At 39.6% G+C, this 21603-nt stretch overlaps 1 protein-coding gene and 1 long non-coding RNA gene across 3 annotated transcripts; both read left to right on the plus strand.

The window, feature by feature from the left end:
• Window positions 1-1235: 1235 nt before the first annotated feature.
• Window positions 1236-12563, plus strand: LOC128451124 (uncharacterized). 2 transcript variants are annotated; one of them, XR_008340067.1, is made up of 3 exons: window positions 1236-1361; window positions 11716-11804; window positions 11883-12563. It is a non-coding gene; the product is annotated as an uncharacterized LOC128451124 (long non-coding RNA). The 2 variants fall into 2 exon arrangements; XR_008340068.1 differs by lacking the exon at window positions 1236-1361 and adding an exon at window positions 10842-11234.
• Window positions 12564-13615: 1052 nt separating this feature from the next.
• On the plus strand, window positions 13616-20947 carry dio2 (iodothyronine deiodinase 2). The gene is made up of 3 exons (XM_053434897.1): window positions 13616-14027; window positions 16658-17244; window positions 19032-20947. Exons 1-3 carry the CDS (start codon window positions 13764-13766, stop codon window positions 19096-19098), a joined length of 918 nt encoding a protein of 305 aa, XP_053290872.1. The 5' UTR covers window positions 13616-13763; the 3' UTR covers window positions 19099-20947.
• Window positions 20948-21603: the final 656 nt, after the last annotated feature.

Raw genomic sequence — 21603 nt, forward strand, 5'->3', positions numbered from 1 at the left:
GGCAGTTTCAATGCTATGTATTAGAGACACAATTATTGATTCAGCACTTAAATCAGTTCCAACCCAAAGAGAGACTTGTTCCCACAGTCCAAAGACATGCAGCTTAGTTTATTGGAAACTATAAATTGAACGTAGGTGTGAACGTGAGTGTGAATGGTTGTTTGTGTCTAAATGTCACCCCTATGATGGACTGATAACCTGTCCAGGCTGTCCACAGTATTCCCAGCTTCAGTTGTGATTTAATCCAGTCCCAAAGCAAACCTTGAAGGATAGCTAACAGTTGGTTGAAAGATGCAATTATTTTTCAAAGGAACTGGGAGCAGATCACATGTCCACCAAGGCCAGTCTGTTGGTACACATGGAGCCACGACCAGTTAAAAGGAGGCAGTGACATGTCAACAGCCACTGCAAACAAAACAAGACCTTGATTTTCTCTGAGAGATATGAACCATAGAGACCTTTTAGGCCTGTACTGAAATATATTCCATAATCTATCACATTCATACAGTGGTGGATAATTAAATGTCCAACATTTAAACACAAATCCTCATTCAGAAAGGTGGTTCTTCAAGTCATTCCTCGTTTACTGTTCAATCCTAGCTCTTTATGCAAAGCCACACATCATTAAATATATCAATTAGTCAATTAAATTATGTACTTCCAAAAATCTTAGAAAATAAAATTCCCCAACCAATTGTCATATTTATATCGAATATTTTTAGTAGTTATCAAGTTTATTAAATAAAAAAGACTACTGACAGGACAGGGGCATTTAAGAGACCAATCAGATTTCATCTGGGGCCACTGACTCCTTGGACCCGCCACTGGATCAGCCCCTATGTTCAAAATAGGCAGACACCAGCAGCATTAACCTTTTCTTTTCTTAAAACACACAATATAACATAGATAGTTGGCTGGCTAGTTAGTTGTATTTTAGCACCGCAAACCAAATTGGTCCGTTGAGTAGGAAGATACAGTAAATACTTTTTGTGAAACAATAAAGGGGACATATTATGCCCATTTTACCACAGGTTTATATGGTTCCTTGGGGTCTTGATGAAATGTCTGTAACATATTTTGGTCAAAATACCACAAGGATCATTTTAAACAGCACCCTTTTTACTAAAACAGCCTTCCTCCGAGTGACCTGGTTTGAGTGCCTGTTCCTTTAAAAGCTAATGAGTCAGCAAATTGAATTATGACCCTGACCCTATTTTGTCTTTACTAAATATGTCATCCATTCATGCCAGGACACTTATACTGTCACTGTAACCACTGAGTATGACTGCAGGATGCTACCCAAAGCTACAGTCTAGGAACATGGCAATGGGGCAACAAACATAGCAACAAACACAGCCAAGGTCAGTCTAATTTATTTTGAACAGAAGAAAAAGGCAAATTGAAAATAAGGATACAAACCCTCTGTTTTAAACCGCACCAGAAAGATGTCAGAGTAACTTCGTTTTTTAACCTGACCCTCGCATTGATGTGTTTTGTACACTTATTATTTTCTTGGGCACTAAAGGGATCTGACACACAATCTATAATCTTTTCTTTTCATAATAATCTTTTTATCTTTACTTGTCATTGGTATTTCCATTTCAGAAAAAATGCTCAAAAAACAAACTGTCTCAGTCAAAGTTTAGCTGATGAGTGAATTTGAGGACAATACAAATGGAAGCTGTTTCAAAATTTATTAGAATGTCGATGCTTGTTTGACTGAGCTGGAGGTTCTGCACATAATATGCAGTAACTTTGTATAACAATGCAGTCAAGTCTCTGAGAGACAACACACTGTTAAGGCCAAACTGCAACCAAACACACGGCAGCCCTCACACAGATGAACTCTTTCAATCCTCTTTCGTAACATTATATAAGGTTATGCCATCTGCACAGACTTACTCGTTGTTACATATTTGCCAAGTGGAGGGTTAGGGTGATGGGGGTTGTAATAGAGTCCAACAGACTGTCACATTTATTGATTCTGTCTCTTCCAAGTACAACCCCCTATATACACATGGACAATCTGCCCTCGTCCTACATGCCACCCTGTTTTGCAGTGAACAAAACAACAAATACAATTTAGTGATTTGCTAATGCAATAAAATGGCACATTTAATTAATATATAAACTGTATACATTGCTAATATACACTGGAACACTTCCAATCCAGATTCAACTTCATGGTAGTCTTTAGTGATGGGTTTGATAAAACTAAATTCTGAACTAAATATATTCAAATTGAAACCATTTAATACAAATTTAAATGAAAATTATCTTAAAAAATGATTGGGTTGAATCATCACACGTCGGTGTTCAAGAATAACTTTATCTGACATTGCATATTTACACTCTGTCAACAACCTCACTCCACATCAGTTCACTTGCCATGTTTCGCTCGATTTCTGCATGGCCTGTGCAATCTCTATTATGTTATTTGATCCCATCAACACTCAACACAGTAGATTAAATATAGTTTATAGTTGCTGTTTGTGCATATTTCAGATGTAATATATCCATCTCACACATTCAGGTTTTTTTATAATTGTTTGGAGCCCCCCTGAGGAAGGACCACCTCCAACTTTGAAAACCTCTGCCATAAACCCATTGCTTTACAAAATGTTACAAAGGAAACATTTTTCACAGTATGTGAACTCATGGTGGTCAGAGTAAAAGTCAGGTGAGATGTTGGCACGCGGTGCTAATCTTCTTGGTGATGGCACCTGATACATCAGCACACTGAGCCGACGTCTGTTTTTGGAATGATATGACATGTTTACTGAGTACACATCTGATATTCGTATGGAAGCTTGTGGCTCGGAACTTTTCCAGTAAATACATCCACAGAATATATGGCATACTGGGAAGTTGAGCCATACCTGGAATGGAAAGTTGGCACAAAATAAATGGATTTTCATCTTTGATATGGGGTGAATTCAAGAACATGCTACGAGCAGGAGTTTGTGACGGTGGTTTGTGACTCTAAGGTTTGAATCTTAAAATACTTTTGGAAAAGATTCTTGAATGGAATCTTATTTTTCTTTGTAGCTGCGAAGCTGAAGTTTATATCAATAAAAACAAAATGCCACGAGAAGTAAAATCCAGACTGCGTACTTGGGCAGAGTCTAAGTTTAAATATCAGATACATTGAACTGCCAAATTCTTTGTCAAGTCTCAGCATTATTCAGATGTGCTAAAATCAGCAAAGAAAGAGCTGTATTTGAGATTTTGCCCTTTCAACAAACAGTGCTCAAAGTTCAGGGACCTAAAAAAATCAGACTTACACACACAAAGTCAAACAAACCCATTATATGGTATTGGTATTAGTTTGGCAATCTCTAGGTTTATTGCTGTTCAGTTGGTTAAAAACAGGACTGACTCGGCCATTCGAGGATAATCATGCTCTTCACCCTGAAAGCACTTTGGCTGTTTGGGTCGTATTTATGTTTTGGGTCATTGTCCTGCATATGGCTGAATCTGAGGACACAGAACGCTAAAGTATACATCTACCTTCATGCCGTTGCCTCTGTCAACATTGAAATCAAGTGTGTCGAGTGTCAGTTCCACTGGCGGGCCAGACGTGTCCAAGCCACAACAGAACCAGCACATAGTTCAACATATAAAGTGATGGCTTCAAGTTTTTTTCCTTTTGTGTGTTTTTGTGAACTACAGCCTGGCCCTTATGCTTTTGAGGTTTACCCATAGATTGTTTCTCGAGGTGAGTCCTCTGAGGTTCTGATTATGAGTTATTCTCTTAATCATTGACGTTGAAACATGTCAGACAACATCATGAAGAGCATTTTTTACTTCTTTAATAGCAATTTTTTTTATCTACAGGAATCTTCATACATGGCCTCCTGTACACACTTGCTTTTCTGATAATGTGCCCAACTGTTCAACTTGATTTAGAGCTTGTTTTCACTTGTTTGGTAACTCCTTTACTCACAGACATATTTACTATAACTTCAATTCAATTGGACTCCCAAAGCCCTGTCCTGCTTCTGACCTCAATTTTGCATAACATAACAAAGAAACGTATGGTCTGTACTGTATATTAGAACACAATAATTGGCAGATATGGTAAAGAAGAAAGAAGAAAGCAGCCTGGAATGATGTGAAGTCTCGATACTGGCAATCATAAAGTATAATGTTAGTTGCATATTTTTTGCGAAACATTACTCCTTGTTTATTGTCAAGACAACAGCAGTATATACATCTGAAGGAAATATTCTCATAATTGGTATTTTATAGATTGTTAGTCCATTGTATTTGTGAAGCTTCAAAAACAGATCTCAGAAGTATTTTTGATTTGACTTTGACTGCCTAATAAATGCATGTGAGTCCACAACCTGTTTGTAACACAGACTTCCTGCTATATTAGGTATTTTTTTCTCAGAATCGACGAAGTTATCTGTCTGCTGTCTGCTTCTATTGAGTCTGGAGGAAAACTGGTGGATATTTCAAGGGAAGAAATAATGTTTGAGAAATTTATATAATTTTTAAACATTTAATATTCATTTCATTTCATTTTTTTTTTAAAGCTGACTCTTTTATTCAAAGCAACTTACAATAAGTGCATTCAACCATGAGGGTACAAACCCAGAACAACAAGAATCAAGAAAGTACAATTTTCTGCAAGAAAGCCAAACTACAAAATGCTATAGGTAATCACAACTTTTTATTTTTTTTAGTTTTATATTTTTATTAAAGGTACAGTCGGAAGAGATGAGTTTTTAGTTTTCGGCGGACGATGTGTAGTCTTTCTGCATTCCTGATGTCGTTGAGCAGCTCATTCCACCATTTAGGAGCCAGGACAGCAAACAGTAGTGATTTTGTTGAGTGTTTTGCTGGCAAGGAGGGAGCAACAAGCCGATTGGCAGATGCAAAGCGAAGGGAACATATAAATAACTTACTTTCAAGTCGTCCATCTCATCAATATGAAGGACTGCTTCTATTTTAATTGATACAACACCTCCTGTATAGACTCTGTTGCTGCTGTTCTGCCTTAGTTCACTTTACATATACATATCAATATTAATGGATTCTGACACTGCTATTGAATGTTATTTTCTTATTTCTCTTAGGGTTAAACATGTGCGTCTTTTTCATCATCATAGTGAGTCATTTTTTACATCAACATTGACCCTGACAAAGTCAGTTTTCATTGGTCAGTAGCAGTTTCTGTTTGCACTATAACCATCGATGTACAGACGACTCTTGATTACCTTTGATACTAAAGAAAACATGCAACTACTGAAGAGCAATGACCACAAGGGCAGATCACGTTGACAAATGTCACTGCACACGTCCCAGAGGTGCAGCGGTCTGGTTGGTAACCAGTTTATTCCAGTAAGCTTCTACACTTGAAACAGAGATAATATCCTCCTGAAATAATACTACGGTGCTCATTGTTAGGTTAGGCAGAAAAATTGTGAACCTAGCTGATAATGAAGCGTTACTATTGAATAAATCTTTTAACCATCATATTTAGACCGTGTGTAATATGTAATCTGAAAATGTTATGATGCCTTAAAAATAAATTAAACCAAGAGTATGTAACAGGGATGACTAAGCTGGAACACCTGATAGAGCTGTGTAGAACAGCACTGGTTTCACAGAGAATATATACTATTATATATATATATACGATATACTGTAAATTGGTATTCACATGAAAATGGAAAAAACACATCATATAAAGATCATGTCCATCACCAGTATAATTATCCATGTCGTTCACATCATCATCATGCTTAGACAAAACAGAGGTTGTGGTAATTTTGGTGCAAAAAATTCTTCCATAAAATGATGAAAACTATCACTGTTCAGCAAGGTCAACAGAAACAGGACACTCCATTTTAGCACTGGACAGATTGGATTAGACAGAAGTTTACAGACTGATAGGAGTATACCATGTAAGCAGAGCCTTGTGTAGATTTGCTTTAGCTCATCTGCTGAAATACTGAAATGCTAACTCGATGCATATGTTTTTCTACGTTTCTGTACATTTACTCATCAGTTCAGCTCATCAGACAGTTTACATTCAGCCTGTATCAGTGTTCAGTGAATCAAAACTTGTGCATATGATGCCCCAAAAGCAACATTTTGCAACCTTATTTACACTTCAGGCCTCAGAAATAACCCTGAAAGGGCCGTAATTTAATGAACAAGTTCCATATGTTGAGATTAAGGATGTTTACCACTTATATTGTAGGCTAGGAGAGACTGTGGCACATATGTAACCAATCAGATGTATCTACATGGCCAACAGTGAGATAACACAGCATGCTAGCTAGTAAAGACTGTGTGATCCAAAATTTAGAGCAAACCGGCCCCAAATGTTCACTCTGAATTACTATCAGAGCAAACTAGTAAATAAAACAGTTTACTGTGCTCCTTTTATGGACTGCCTGTAAGTGTTGGCACAACTACTTAGTGCAGGACTGTTTTCTGAGGGGACTCATTACAGAAACGGCCAAGCAATAAAGCAGCAGCAAGAATACACAGATATTCCCCTTTATAAATAATCAGTAATATACAATATATGAGTAAATGTAGGTAGCAAAGAGGGGAGCAATTAGACGACTATAAGATGTAGGAAATTTAAAACACCTACAGTAAATTACAATAGTATGCACACAGTAAGGGAAGGTCAGCAAGTGGACTGAGCACATAGACTCAGCAATGTTGCCTGGAATACTTACAACTGTCTCAATTGAATTTGTTTCTAAATTAATAAACTCAGTATCCTGCAACCCAATATACATTTTTGGAGGACTACACTACCACACATACGAGTTTTGTGGACCCTCATTCTCCCTTGCTGTGGACTGCTCACTGAGACCTACAACAGTCTATTGAAAGGCTACATCCATTCTACTACAAATACATCAACTCTCCTACAGATACACCTGGCGTCAACATGACACTAAAGCCATTAAAGGGGACATATTATGCCCATTTTACCACAGTTGATATGGTTCCTTGGGATCTTAATGAAATGTCTGTAACATATTTTGGTCAAAATACCACACTTCCACACTGTTGAGTCAACGTTTAGAGGTGTCCTGGGGGTCCCTTGTTTAAGCGGCCACTTAAATGTCTGACGGGTAGCAGCAGCCGGGGAGCCCGGGGGGAGCTCCCCCCGGCTAGCGCTAGCTCGGGAGCTAACCGGGCCGGTGGAGCCCGGCTAGCGTTAGCTCGCTCGTCCAAGGCCATGTAGCGAGACTCCCTACATGGGCATGGTGTGACTATGACTATTTATTTCGGTCGTAATCCCATTCGACGCACTCTAGCGTATCGTTTCTGACATAGAGGAACCACAACAAATCGCGGGAGTTGTTTTTTTCCAGAGTTTTTGGGAAGGTAGACATGCCAGATACCCAAATTAACGTGTAGAAGCACTACAAAAGTGGAATTTTCATATTATGTCCCCTTTAAAACAGGGACTTTAGAAATGCTGCTGACCCCCTGTAGTTTGGAGATGCATGGAAAAGATGAGAAACACACTCACAACTGCTCATTGGGTCTTTTTTTCACAATGTAGCCGTTGCTGACTCAGAGGAGGCAAGAAGCCTTCACCTTCATATAAGACATCTGTCTGTGTGCAAGAGAGAGATTTGGATTTAGGTCAGCCCGTGTTATCCCCTTCTCCCAGCAGGGCATTTTTCGATGAGATGAGGTTACACTTCTAAATTCTCTATAATGAAGTTTGTAATTCAAAGTTACTATATCCTAAACATTAATTTACATGTGCATTTAAATGTATCCCAGTGGTGGGCATGGCCTATAATGGAAAGTGTCATAACTTATCTTGGTTGCTTAATTTCCTTACAGGATCTTCAAGGAGGTATGTGAAAGTGTTGTATATGTATGACGGCAGAGTGACAGCGGTGGGGTGTTCAGTCAGTGTAACAGATGGGTTCATGTGGAGGAGGGATTAGATCAAGGACTGGATCCGAGCCTGTTTGGTATTTTCATTGAAGGGATTAAAAGGTTAGTGGACAAGATGAGACAGGAATATCTGTGGACTATGATGTTCACACATTACATAGTGATCTGTGGAAAGAGTGAGGAGCAGGTTAAAGAGAGTGGAGAGTTGGAGATACACACTGGAGGGAAGAGGAATGAAAGGAGAACAATGGAATACATGTGTGTCTGAATGCTGAAATGATGGAAAGACAGAATTTTCCTTCAGAGGTTTTGGATCGACAAAGAAAATGCCCAGATGGATGTAAAGTTGTTCTGAGGTTTCTATGTTAAAAATGACAACACGTTAAACAGAAATGTTGGAGTTGTACAACATCCCTGGTTTCAGCAAGGCCTTACTGTACAAAGGTATTCTCATTGGTTTAATTTAACATTGACATGGCGCTAAAGTTTGGATTTACTTTACGTATTCTCCGAAGCCTTGCTATCGGTAAGGACTGATGGATATTCCTGCAGACCAGAGGGCAAGTGCGTCTTATGAACATCCATCATTGACTTGAATAACAAAACATGGCGAGACTGCAGGAGGCTCATATTTTTACTTTGGGTTGTTACTTGAAAATTCTTACAGATAACACATCACATTCCACATACTGTCCATTGCTGCAGCTCATCTTAAAGCCTCTGTCGGAAATGCATATGTGATGTCAAAGACCTTCAATTATTGCCGGATGACCAACAAGGGGTTCCAGGACCTTCAGGAGCAGTGCTTTCTGTGGGGGGAGGAGTTCATTTAACTGTGTTCTTTGGGCTTTTTAATTATGCAGACCTTTTACTTACACAAAAAACCCACATAGTACATCAGTCAAAAGAAAACATTTAAAAGCATAGTATGTCTCCTTTAAATCATGGACATATATAACAAGTCCAAATATCTTTAAGATTGAAATATGGAGTCATATTGTCTAACATTCAGCAACGGTCACAACTGAATAAGCAAATGAAGACTAACTGAAATGTGTGAGCTGGCCCAAGAGATAGCGGCATACACCACTGTGTTGTCTTGTAACAATGCCTCGGAAGTAACAAGTAATTCTGGTGCAGTTTGAGTCAGGTCGACAAATTTTGATACGGCTTTGAGAGACCAGAGAACTGTATATTCAACCTCTCAAATGTTTTTCTGAAAAAGACGAAGCAAGTGTTCAGTGATTATAGACTTAAATCTGGCTGTAATAATCTTAGTTTGAAAATCAGGACTTGGCCTCAGTTGGTCTCTCAGTATTGGTGCATTGACATAGCTGCCACATTTCAGACTTGCTTTCCTATAACTAGTGGCACCAATATGGCTGTTTTTAGGGATATCTGTGCCATTGAGAGTGTGCAACTAGCAAACACCCTACATGAACAAGAGATCTAAAAATGACTGGCTTTTGATGTAAAGAAGGCAAAGAATAACACTGATGAAACTGAAGTGAACACAATGCAAGAGCATTTAGGGTGTGTCCACTCAACTATTGCTACTTTGAAAGGAAAACATTTGCCAGTCTGTGCCAGACGCTTATTTCAAAAGATTTATACTCAAGGGTGTGTTTTGGGAGTACCACGCAATAAACCAGAGTGCCAGCTCCCATCCCGTTTTACAGGCAGGTAAAGTTGAACTTTAGCCGATTACAAGGTTTGTATTTGCCCGGTAGGGAGTCACTGTCTGACTCTGCCCCTTCCTGGCATTGCCAACAGGAAGGGGCAGGAAGGGAAAATGGAAGGGGCAGAAAGGGCAACTGCCTTAACCCTAACCCTTTTCGTGGTGTTGCCTGGAGGCAGCAAAAGGCACTGGCACAAACTCAAATTTGGAAATAAAGTAAAACTGAAAAGCTTTCTTGACAATATTTCATTCACTTTTGAAATGGTTTTTAACTTCAGTTCATTGTGCGGTAAAAATAACATCATCATTCAAGATTTATCCTGCGGAGCACGACAAATCTATTATTGAGTAAACCTTGTAGAATATCTGACTTCAAACATCTGTGCCTCCTTTCTCCTTCCAAAAACTTATTACGCTCACATGAAATAATTCAGACCTAAAAAAAAATTTTAAGCCAGAATTCTTCTGTACATCATATTGAAACTGAATTAAATTTTAAAATTTGAATAAAATATTTATAGTGGTAATGGCTTTTGCCAAAAAGATGGAGAGAAGGACAGAAAGCCCCCTGCTGCTTCCCACTTTAGTCTGGTGTTTTTTTGGAGAAGGACAGAAGAGAGTAAGACACACAGAGAGACTGATAATATGAAGAGAGAGAAATGCTGTTTTAAAGATTGCTGCTAAATTGTATTTGAATAAGTTAACATGTGCAGTGGTACAGAAAACTGTATAGTTATTTTACATTTGATAATTGTGCATCATAGAGGATCACCATGCAAGCACAGTGCATTTTTCAAATAATATGTGGCACATGGAAACCAAGTCTTCCCTTCTGTCTTTTGAGGATAATCATTTTAATAAACTGTAGGTGAAACATTGAATGCAATTACAATAGTTGCTATAAGAATCACTCGATAATCCTTTTAGTTGTTTCTATGTATTCCTTGTTGATTGAGTTTTTTATAATAGTTTGAAATCATTCAGCACAATTTTGAATGAATGGCGATCATACAATCGAGTGGGTATCACACGTGGGTGGTTTGGTTTATTGAGTGTTTTCCTCTGGCAAACATCAGAATGTTATCTAAGGGACTTTGTAACATGACTGTTGGTTTGAGTATGTCGGAAACTAACAATCTCCTGTGATTATACAAAAACATCTGATGAGCTCTTGATGTCAGAGGTCAGCGGAGAATGGCCTCAGCTGTCAGAATTGAGAGGAAGACTACAGTAACTCAGATAACCACTCTTTACAATGTGTTGAGCAATCACGACACATACTTCTGTGCCGGAGCTATATACTGAAATAGTTGCTGTGATACATACAGCATAGACATAACTGCATGTGTCTAATTAACATTATACTTAACTCTGGTGGCAAAGCACTCTTTACATGGCTCTGGCAGCACGATACGTTAGCCTACAGTTTGCCAGCAACTACCTCGAACCAAAGTCGTAACAACAACAAAATGGTCAAAAGTACGCAGAAGTATTCCAACACCAGGACATGCAGCAAATCTCCGCACAAAAGCTGAGAGCAGGGAGCCAAGAGCTGGGACCAGCTGCTGCTGCTGCCTAAATCCAGGAGCAACAGCTCGTAGCGTTGGTGGCGATATGCACCTTGTTGTTAGTGATGCTCCGATAAACCACAGGAAGGAAAAAGGTAGGAACATGACACATTTAATGAAGCACAGGGGTGCTTTTGTTTGACTGCTAACGTGACTCCATGACAAGCACATCAGTCTGCAGTGTGGGGGTCCCTGACGCCAGCCTCGAGGAGACAATTAATGATGAGTTAGTGGGCAATACTATGCACTATTAAGCATTGCAACTCCTACTTAATATTAACATATTGTAGTTGGTTTAGGTTTGAATTTTTACGTGGTCTTTTTATGTAAATTTGAGTTTTGGCATTATATATTTAAATGACGTATTCCTGAATCTGTTAAAGTGTTAAGGGGTTAAATTTCTACTTCGAATTTGCAAGTTCTCTGTAATTTTATATATATATATATATATATATATATATATATAAAAAAAAAGTTCTGTGAAAGTTTAGGTCCTAGAACCTTTAAAAAAATATTGTTATGGCACTGGTATTGGAAAAACCCCAAATGATACTCAACCCTCGTCACCATTCCCAGATGTGATGGCAGAGGAACACCTGTGGGAAGTGATGGAATAAGAGATGGCAGCCTGATGAATCATGTCAACATGGAGCAGAGTCCCAGAGGTAAGTTTCCAATATCTTGTCACAAATCATTGAAGCTGTTTTGATATCAATTTACTCTTCAACATATTTCTGTTACAGGTAGTAGGAGGGAATCAGGGAGTGATTTTCGACTTAGTCTCAACATGCTGTATATGCACTGTATATCAATGGGGGATCTGCTGTGAAGCACCCAAATACTTCTAATTATCAAACAAGCAGAAAACATGTTGATTGGATGCTGGTAGATCCAAATGCAACATTTAGAACAAAAGCAGATAAATTATTCTGGGGAAATGAGCAGCGATGCTTATTCCAATGTCTCGCCTAGAATGTCTTCAGCCCTGCCCTCTTACAGAGTTTTTTTGTTTAGGTTAATTAACATGAGTCATATCCAGTAGCAGTTCATACCAGTGTCTTCAGACCACTTGACTTCTGCACACTTTGTGCTTGGTAGAAGCTCCTTTGGCAGCAATTACACCTCCACTGTTTTGGGGCAGGCCTATACAGGCTCTGCACACCTGGAATTTGGCGGTACTTCTCATTATTCCTGGCGGATCCTCTCAGGAGCTGTCAGACTAGATGGGAAGTCTCTATGAACTGCCAGGTCTCCCTGCAGATGTTATATCAGGTTTAATTCTGGACTTTGGCTGATTCGCTCAAGGACACCAGTGTTTTCTTGACTGTCTGCTTCAGTCCATTGTTATGCTGAAAAACTTAGCCCCTGAGTATTTGGCTCTGTTCAGAACTAGTATAAACATCATCTCTAAGAGAGAGAGGGAGAGAGAGGAGGGTAGAGGGAATGTCCCAAACGCAGCTTTACAATCAGTCAGATGATTGACCTGTTGTTTTGTGGAGTTACATTTTTTGTCTGATCAAATCAAATAAAGTTTTTCCTCGTGCTCGCTGTTGTATTAATGTCATCTGACAAATTCCAAGCAGGCTGTCATATGCCTTTTTTCCCTTCTTGCCCAGTTCTTGCCAAAACTGATCAAAACTACACCACTCTCTAATATTTGTAAAAATAACAATCCATTATGTTCTTGCCCTGCCATGTTTTGTATAATAGTCTCCCCTTGATGATCTGGTTTGTCTTATTTTAACATGAGCTGTGAAAACAAATGAGGGGTTGAGCAGACTCATAGTATCTTAGACTCATAAAATTGTGTTTTTTAGATAATATTGCAACAGTGGTATGAGCAACATTGTGCCTCTCTGTAGATTCATTCATTGAACATTTCCATATTTAGATGTATAAATATATTTATATATTTTGGTTGCTGTATTAAACATTTCATAGTGAATCAGACATTTGGCAAGTGTAACTGGGTTGTTGATTTAATTGTATTTGTACTTTGACCATGTCTCAGGTGCAGTATATAGTCAGTAAAACATGGGACTAACACCTGTAAAGCATGAAAAGAAAAACTGGTTCTTTCCAGGTGACACTTTGATGCTCTAGAAACCTTCTGTATTCCCCTGAACCCTGCATTTTATGGTTGGGGAACTAAATAAAAAAAGAGTTCTTCAAGAAACAGAATTTTAAATAACCTTTTGGAACCATTTCTCAAACGTTTATAATATTATCTGCTGCAGATCATAACATATCTAAAGCGCATGAATCTGTAGGACCAGGCTAAATTGTGTTTTTCTGTCTCAGAATAGTGCATGAAAAATACGTGATAGAACTGAAAAAGAGGGAGGGTAAAGAAGAGTGTGGTGGGGGAGTCACTGAGCACCGGGCTGAGGGAGGAGAGGGTGGAGGAAGGAGGGGACACAGGCGCTGCTCCACATCTGACGTCAGGGTCTTGCTCCAAAGATAAAGCTTCATATGAAGTACAATGTTCGATCGAGAAGAGCGGCGGACCTGGAGCGGCCCGGCGGCGCTGAGCACCTGAGGACGCACCTGATCCTCCTCCGTCTCCCGCACAAACTCTGGAGCAGCCGGCGGAGCGCAGCGTGAACCATGAGCGCAGCGTGCCTATGAACACGGAGTTTCTCTCGGAGGAGATAGAGGGGAAAATGGGAATGGCGAGTGAGGATCTGCTCGTGACTCTGCAGATACTACCTGGTTTCTTTTCGAACTGTCTCTTCCTCGTCCTGTACGACTCCGTGGTGCTGGTGAAGCGCGTCGTGGCGCTGCTCAGCAGCTCCAGGTCCGGCGGCTCCGGAGAGTGGCGCCGCATGTTGACCTCCGCGGGACTCCGCTCCATCTGGAACAGTTTCCTCCTGGACGCATACAAGCAGGTGAGCATGTGTCTGTTGTTAATGCTGCTCACTGTGACTCTATATAACCTCACGTCTGAGCTCCCGTCGGTATGACCTTACGACCTTTAGGACCACGTCTTGGGAAAGCCTTGCTTCTAGTTGTTTTGAGAACTCCAGGTTCATTTATTTCTGCGCATAAATTATTTAAAGACCAGCAGTCATGGTTAGTTTTATCTTCTTCAGATATATTGTGCCAGATGTTCAAATTAATATTATATAAATTGTCCCCCCCTGTGCACATTTTAGCTCATACACACTTTAAGAGTCTGACCTCAGGAAGTTGACTGGGACAGTGTTCATCCGTCTGTGACATCACAGCTCTCCAGTCCTTCTCTCTGTGACGTAACTGTGTCTCTGAGTTGTTCTAGCTGCTGACATTCAACGACTCACAATTGCTGAGGGTTACTTTGCTGTACAAATATTGCGGTAATCAACAGCTCTTGTGTAACTGATTGAATGGGGAAGGGAGGCATATGCATTATAAATGTATATTTGAAAGAAAATCACTGTTTGGATAGTTGATAGATCACCAGCTAAGCACAGGTCTTACTTTCACCTCATTCCCTCTTTAAAAAGGAACCGATGTCTGGGAGGTATTTTTATTAAATTACATTACATTCCATATCATTTCGCTGACGCTTTTATCCAAAGCGACTTTCAATAAGTGCATTCAACCATGATTGTACAAAAACTTCACAAAAGCCAAACTACAAAGTGCATCATGTAAGTGCTTAATATACAGTAAGTGCAACTTGACTTGGATCATCTTCTTAGGCGAGGTGTAGTCGAGTATTCTCACCACACATTGTAACTCTTCCTCCAAAATTTAGATTTTGGAGGTATTAAGATTGTCTAGAAAGGATCTTTTCAATGATGTGACATTAGAAACTGTTGAACTATACATATTTAACATTTCAGATCCACCACCATGCATCACCTGCTCCTCCACTATTACTACTGGTCAACCATGTAGGGTGTAATTTGACTTTAAGGGTTGCCAGATCATAGTTCAGTATCCGCCCCTCTTAATGAGGATATCCAGCATTTTGCAGAAATCAAATGGAAAATATATATTGGTATAAGAACAATTTTAAAACACCTTGACATTAACAATGGTTCTGACAAATCTTTGCCCATGATCACAACATCCTCAGACTATGTGTTATGTAAGTTTTTCGTTGACCCAGTTTCCTCATCAGTATTTTCTTCACCCATATGGCCCTTGTATGGCCCCAGTAAATCAAAGTCTTACTGGTAAATCATCAGTTTCACTTATCTGGCTTGGCACTTGGCAACTAGAATTAAACAATGGCATCTTTATGCATGAGATACTGAATCATTCAACTGTTGCCTAGTTTGAAGTCATACATTTAAATACTTGACACAATGAGGATTTATCGGCTTTGCTTTGGCAGGAATCGCAAGTTCTTCTTCAGACATATTGATTTTAATGTTTTAAACTGAATAAATCAAGATTAAAGTTACACTTTCAAAGTGCAAATGTATTTTAGTTAAATGCCTTTAGTTACTTTTCCTTATCACCTCTGTCAGTTCAGTTGAAGTGAGCTCCTTTTATGATTCTGATAAGCTGATGGAGTTTGGCGATGATGAGTTAAATCTCCTTGAGTTAATATTGGATTTTTGGGGGGGGCGGATGAAACTGTATAATTGAGTAGGCTGAAAAAGACTTGCACAATCTACTTCAAAAGGAGACTAAAGGGCATTGGCCTTGGCTCCTCAGTCCCTCTACAGGTGTGTGGTGGCTGCATCATCACTGTGTGGTAGCAGCTCTGCTGGAGACAAACAGGAACTGCAGCAACCATAAGCAGCAGCGTAGCCACGATCAGTGACATAAATAGTAGCAAGTGCAGAAAAAAAAAAAAGATTCCCTTGTTTACATTGTCTTTTTAATTGTATCTGTTTTATATCCATATAACTGTTTTTAGAGATACGCAAAAGTCTTTCTTGGATCTAAAACAACTTCAAAAAAGTATTACGGACTGTGCTTCATGTGGAGTATCATTTAACTAACGTCTTATCTCTCCATTTCAACTACATTCTCATCTCTTATGTTGCTAGTCAGACTGAATGGCAAATGGATGTACCTTGGCCTGGGTATACGCTGTATACATCAGAAGCCCCCAAATTATTGGCCAGTGCCCCCTAGAGGCGTATTCTTTGTCAGATGATAGCCAACAGCCCCTTGATGCTATGAGACAGGACTTTCTCCATCTCACTGAACAGTTAGCTGCAATGATGGCTTTTGTTTCGTATCAGGGCGTTGCAACAACTTCAACTTGCCAACTTGGCTTCCTTTTTTGTCATTCAGATATGTGGAGTCGTAATCTTATCACTACACCCTGCTCACGTACACATTTTTATATTAATTAACTTTGGTAATTGAGCTTTAATATGCTTTTTGGATTGTGTTTCTGGGATTGACATGAACCAGAGCTGAGAAACAAATTTTGTTCCATGTCACGTGTCCCTGTTCTGGAATGACCATATAAACATCCTCATCTGAAATAACTTTATCCATTAATATTCTTAGACCTGCTTGATGTGTGCATGGTGTGAGGTAACATTAATTCCAATATATGTCTCCATAGGTGAAACTTGGCTGTGCGGCACCCAACTCCAAGGTGGTGAAGGTGCCAGATGGCCCTCGGTGTAGCAGCAACATTAGTAATATGATCAATGTGCCAACTGGAGCCAGGATGCGAAATGGGGACGAGTGCCGCCTTCTGGATTTTGGCTCATCAGATCGCCCTCTGGTGGTCAACTTTGGCTCAGCCACCTGACCCCCCTTCATCAGTCACCTGCCAGCTTTCCGACAGTTGGTGGAGGACTTTAGTGGTGTGGCTGACTTCCTGTTGGTGTACATTGACGAAGCTCATCCATCTGATGGCTGGGTGGCTCCTCCTATGGGCTCCTCCTCTTTCAATGTACGGAAGCACCAGAACTTGGAGGAGAGACTTGGAGCAGCGCGCCATCTCACTGAGCACTTCTCACTGCCACCACAGTGTCAGCTGGTGGCAGACTGCATGGACAATAATGCTAATGAGGCTTACGGTGTGTCCAATGAACGAGTGTGCATAGTGCAACAGAGAAAGATTGCCTACTTGGGTGGTAAGGGGCCTTTTTTTTACAATCTGAAGGATGTGCGGCAATGGCTGGAGCAGAGCTATGGTAAACGGTAGGTGTAACCAAGGACAAGTACAGAGGAGGATATTTCCCTATTTTTGAGTTGGGAAATAAGATGTCATTCGGTTTTATCCAAGCACAAAAAGGCTTGAATTTGCCTTTTATTTTACTTTTGAAATAAGGCCAACTTTTCGCACACCAGTTTGTTCAATCAGATATGAACCAGTCAAAACTTGTGCCACCTTGCATTGAGCTAGGGAGCGTATTGATTGGAAGCCTCATGAGAAGATGCTTAATCTGTATTTATGCCTGCTTTTGTTGGTTAATCATATTTTACATGATTTTCACTGGAAGTAAAAACCAAATAACTGAAGTACGGAAGAACTCAATGTTCATATTTTATAAATATTCTTGTCAAAAGAATAGGTTTTTAATTAATTGAGCGATGTTTTAATATTTAAATATCTTTTCCGCTGTGGTCTATGTTCTTATGCACTATTTCAACATCTTAATTGTATGTCTAATCTTTATTTAACTTCCTTACTCTCTGGATACATGTTAATTCATACAGTATCACTTGTCCATCTGACAGCTCTTTTCTATAGTGCCTATAAAAAGTGTTTGCCCCACAGAAGTTTTTAATTGTGCAATACTGAATCATTGTTGATTAAATGTGCTTTTGTGATTCAAAAAACAGATAAAACGTGAAAATGCATCAATTCAATTTAAGCAAGTATTCACACTCTATGTCTAACTATTGGTGGGTTCAGTCTCACTGGACACTACTCAAGCTCTGTCAGTTTGTATGGAGATCACTTGAAACCCTGTTTCAAGTCAAGCTACAAAGTCCCAGCTGCCTTGAGATGTGGTTTAGCACTGCCAACTCATAGCAAAGAGGTGCCCAGCTCCAATGGTTTGGCCAGGGGCATGCCTGTCATGATTTCCCCATGTCGATATAGGTTTCGCTGGGTATTCCGGCTTCTTCCCACAGTCTAAACACATGCAGAACGAAATTAGGTTGATAGGAGACTGAATGGTTTTTCCCCTGTATGTTGGCCCTCAAGAGGATTAGCAATACATACTCGATAATAAATAGCTGAAAGTTATTCTCTGTGTAGCTTTGTGAACATGTTTGGGTGTTATTGCCTGCAAGCAAAGAAAAGTTAAATTTTTCTGTAGGCTGCATCACGTCTTCCTCTAGAGCTGAACGCTCTGGATTTTAAAGAAAGCATGTGCTGGCTGCTGTCCTGCCTTTTCTTCTCTTTCTACATTTCTCAATGATTTGGTCCTAGATGTGGTTTATCTCTCTCTCTCTCTCTCTCTCTCTATATATATATATATATATATATCTCTCTCGCTCTATATCTCTCTCGCTCTCTCTCTCACCCCCCCCCCCCCATCCTCCCCAGTGTTTGACTAACCAGAGGTTGGTTGTATAATAGTAAGTAAGGTAAAACCCCCTGACTATATTCAGTTGATTCCCTTTCTCTGATTCTGTAGCTTCTAAAACCAGTAGGCTGCACCTCTCATGTTTTAGTTATGTCCTATTAAAGAGTATGAATACTTGTATGTATGTATTTAGTTTTTTACTTTGTAATTAATTCAGATAATTTTTTGATTTTTTTTTCTGTGCCACCTCAGTCAGTGTCAAAAAAGTCACATTAAACCTACTATGATTCAGTGTTGTGAAACAATAAACAGAAACCCTACAAAGTTTTTTTCCCAGGCACACTGAATTAGTGCACACTAATGTTTGGTAACATCATGAAGACTTTACCTTCATGTATTGACTGAATTGGATTTAGAAGTAAACACTTTTTCTGCCGGTTTCGTTTTCAGGAAAACTCTTTTCCAGCCCAGGAAGTTTTCCTGTCTGGTCCAGCAAAGACGTGGTAGGAAGGACTGACACCAGTCAACTGGGTTTCATTCTGCGTGTGGTTAGGTGTAGGCTGCGAAACGCTTTGGTTAAGGTGAGGGAAAGTTGAGAATTTTGTTTAAATATTGAGAAAACAATCTCCATCAAATCGGCATTGACCCATCCCACCAGAAATTTCCCTGAAAAAAGCATCATTCACAATAATTGATCAGCATTGTCAGCTGCTTGTCGCTCCACCTCAGACACATGTCCAAACTTTACTTGAACCGACCCGGTACACATATATTTTCCAAGCTTCACCCAAGCAAAAATTAGCCGTTCTGTATTGTGAAACTGGTTATCAACTGGCTGTTGTCGTGACAACCGAAAATTATATTCAAACAGGTGAAATGACTAGAATAGCATTAGAGGCTTTAACTATAAATAAATGCAAAAATGTATGGTCGCATGCCTGTAACATAATGTGAGTCGAATGATATTATTTTCCTCACAAAAGACCACGGAGGGTTTTGTTTCAATTTGTCATCCGTCGCCTTGCTTTGGTCTGCGCTGCAGTGATAGAATAAGAAAGTAAAAGCATCAACACTGTCAGGGAATCTGTGAGGTGTGAAAGAATCTTTGCTCAATTAAAATGAAGCTATAATCAGTATTTAATAGTTAATCAATTGGGTAAATGTCCGTCCATTTCTTACAAGCTCAATTTTAAATCCACAGCAGACACAGCAAGCCTAGAACTGCAAAACAATTACACTGCTTTATGAACACGTCTAACGCTCTTTCTCACTGTCACTTTACTGGTCAATCTTTTGTCGCTGTCAGGACATTTTTGTAAAGGTGACTATTTTTTTTTTTGGTGGTTTGGATCTGACTGGACCATAGTTGGGCTGTGAACAGGTTTTGATCTGAACCTCTGAAGTTGCTGCTCCACAGCAGATTAACAGTGCAGCACAGGTTACCATGGTGATTCACAGTCAAAAGCAGCTTCGTGATACAGGAAAATCCGGAGATTAGAAGAGTAGCCCAGAGAGGATAACCTTAATCCCGCTTTGAGAGGCAGGCCCCTAGTCCAAAAATGACTTAAGGACAATTATAGACAGAAGTCAGATTCTGGTGGCAGCATGATGGTTCAGCAATTGAGAGTTGAAATGTCAAATGATGTTGAAGAAACTCATCTTTAAAAGAATTAAATAGAATTCCATCACATGGGCAAATATCACCCCAATTTTGTATTCACTTCACTGTCTGAACTTGCCTTAGAGACACAAAGATCAAGACCCAGAGCTGGTTACTATGTTATTAGAAACTGAGTGGACCTGTCAGCACCTGTATGATACACTTTCAAATGTCTTCTTGTCTTAAAACTGAACAAACATGTTATGGGTTCTTCTGCAGAGATTTGAATTATTTGGATTTTGATGACATGAAAGCGCTCTTAATGTTCTTAAATAGTGACATATTCTCAACATGTTAAGATTGACTGTTGGAGGTCTGTTAAGTGTGCGTGGTTATGTATGGTTGAGATGGGTACAGAATGTGTGAAGCTCTGTCAGTCAGTGTGTAGCATTGAAGCTCCATTGGAAGCACAGATGCTTTGGTCTGGTCTCCGTGACCAAGGTGTGCAAATGAAAACCTTTGGCGAAAGAGTCAACGACTCAGCCTCTGGTTGGATGTGAACTGCACCTGGTCAATGAGACACAGAACCGTTACATCTGCTTTCACTGTCAATGTGCTACAGTATAGACCTACATCTCTGTAAGTGATACACACAGAACTGAAACCTTCTGTTCTTTTGGGCTTTTTTCATTCCTGCTTAGTGCAATGTTTTGTTTTTCTAGAATGTCCAAGGAGAGAAATAAAAGGAGAGTGTTTGCTGCCAAAACGGTTTCATATGTTTTCTTTTTATACAAAAGAGATCTTGCATGTCAGAAGCAAACGGGGAAGCTGCCAGGGCTAAATTGAGAAAACATTTCACCAGCAAATCATACAACTTTTTAGTGGCCACATATGACTTTTTATAATAAAAATAACATAAATTTGTATAGTGCAAGTATCGTATATTCTATGTAGCCGAGAGGTCGATGATGTTGTAGAAGTTGTTGATGATGAAGAAAGGACTCCGAGGACCTAGTACCTTCAGTATAACAAAGTTTATTACACAGAAGTTTCACAGGTCAGGACGGGCATCTAGAAACCCGGAGACATCACACAGCCAAATGGTGAAAATCTGACTTGCAGGGGTCTTACACACAGTTATATAGGAACATTGGTTCCGCCTTTGACTTCAGGTAAATGACGTCCCCTTATGGGATGTTTGACTAAATAAGGGCACGTTTTTGTGTCCGAACATGAAGACACATTGGTCAAAAAGATTCCATCCACCAGCTGGTCAAGACAACTCCCTAGGTCAAAGGTCATACCAAAAAGGTAGAGAGTAAATAAGACAAACATCTGGTGGACTCTCTGAGAATGTCTGAGTGTCCAGAGGGCAAGCACCATAAGTGTAAGCCTATCATTATGTTTTAAGCACATGTCAAC

This window comes from Pleuronectes platessa, chromosome 11, assembly GCF_947347685.1.
Source record: "Pleuronectes platessa chromosome 11, fPlePla1.1, whole genome shotgun sequence".
NCBI classification, from domain to species: domain Eukaryota; kingdom Metazoa; phylum Chordata; class Actinopteri; order Pleuronectiformes; family Pleuronectidae; genus Pleuronectes; species Pleuronectes platessa.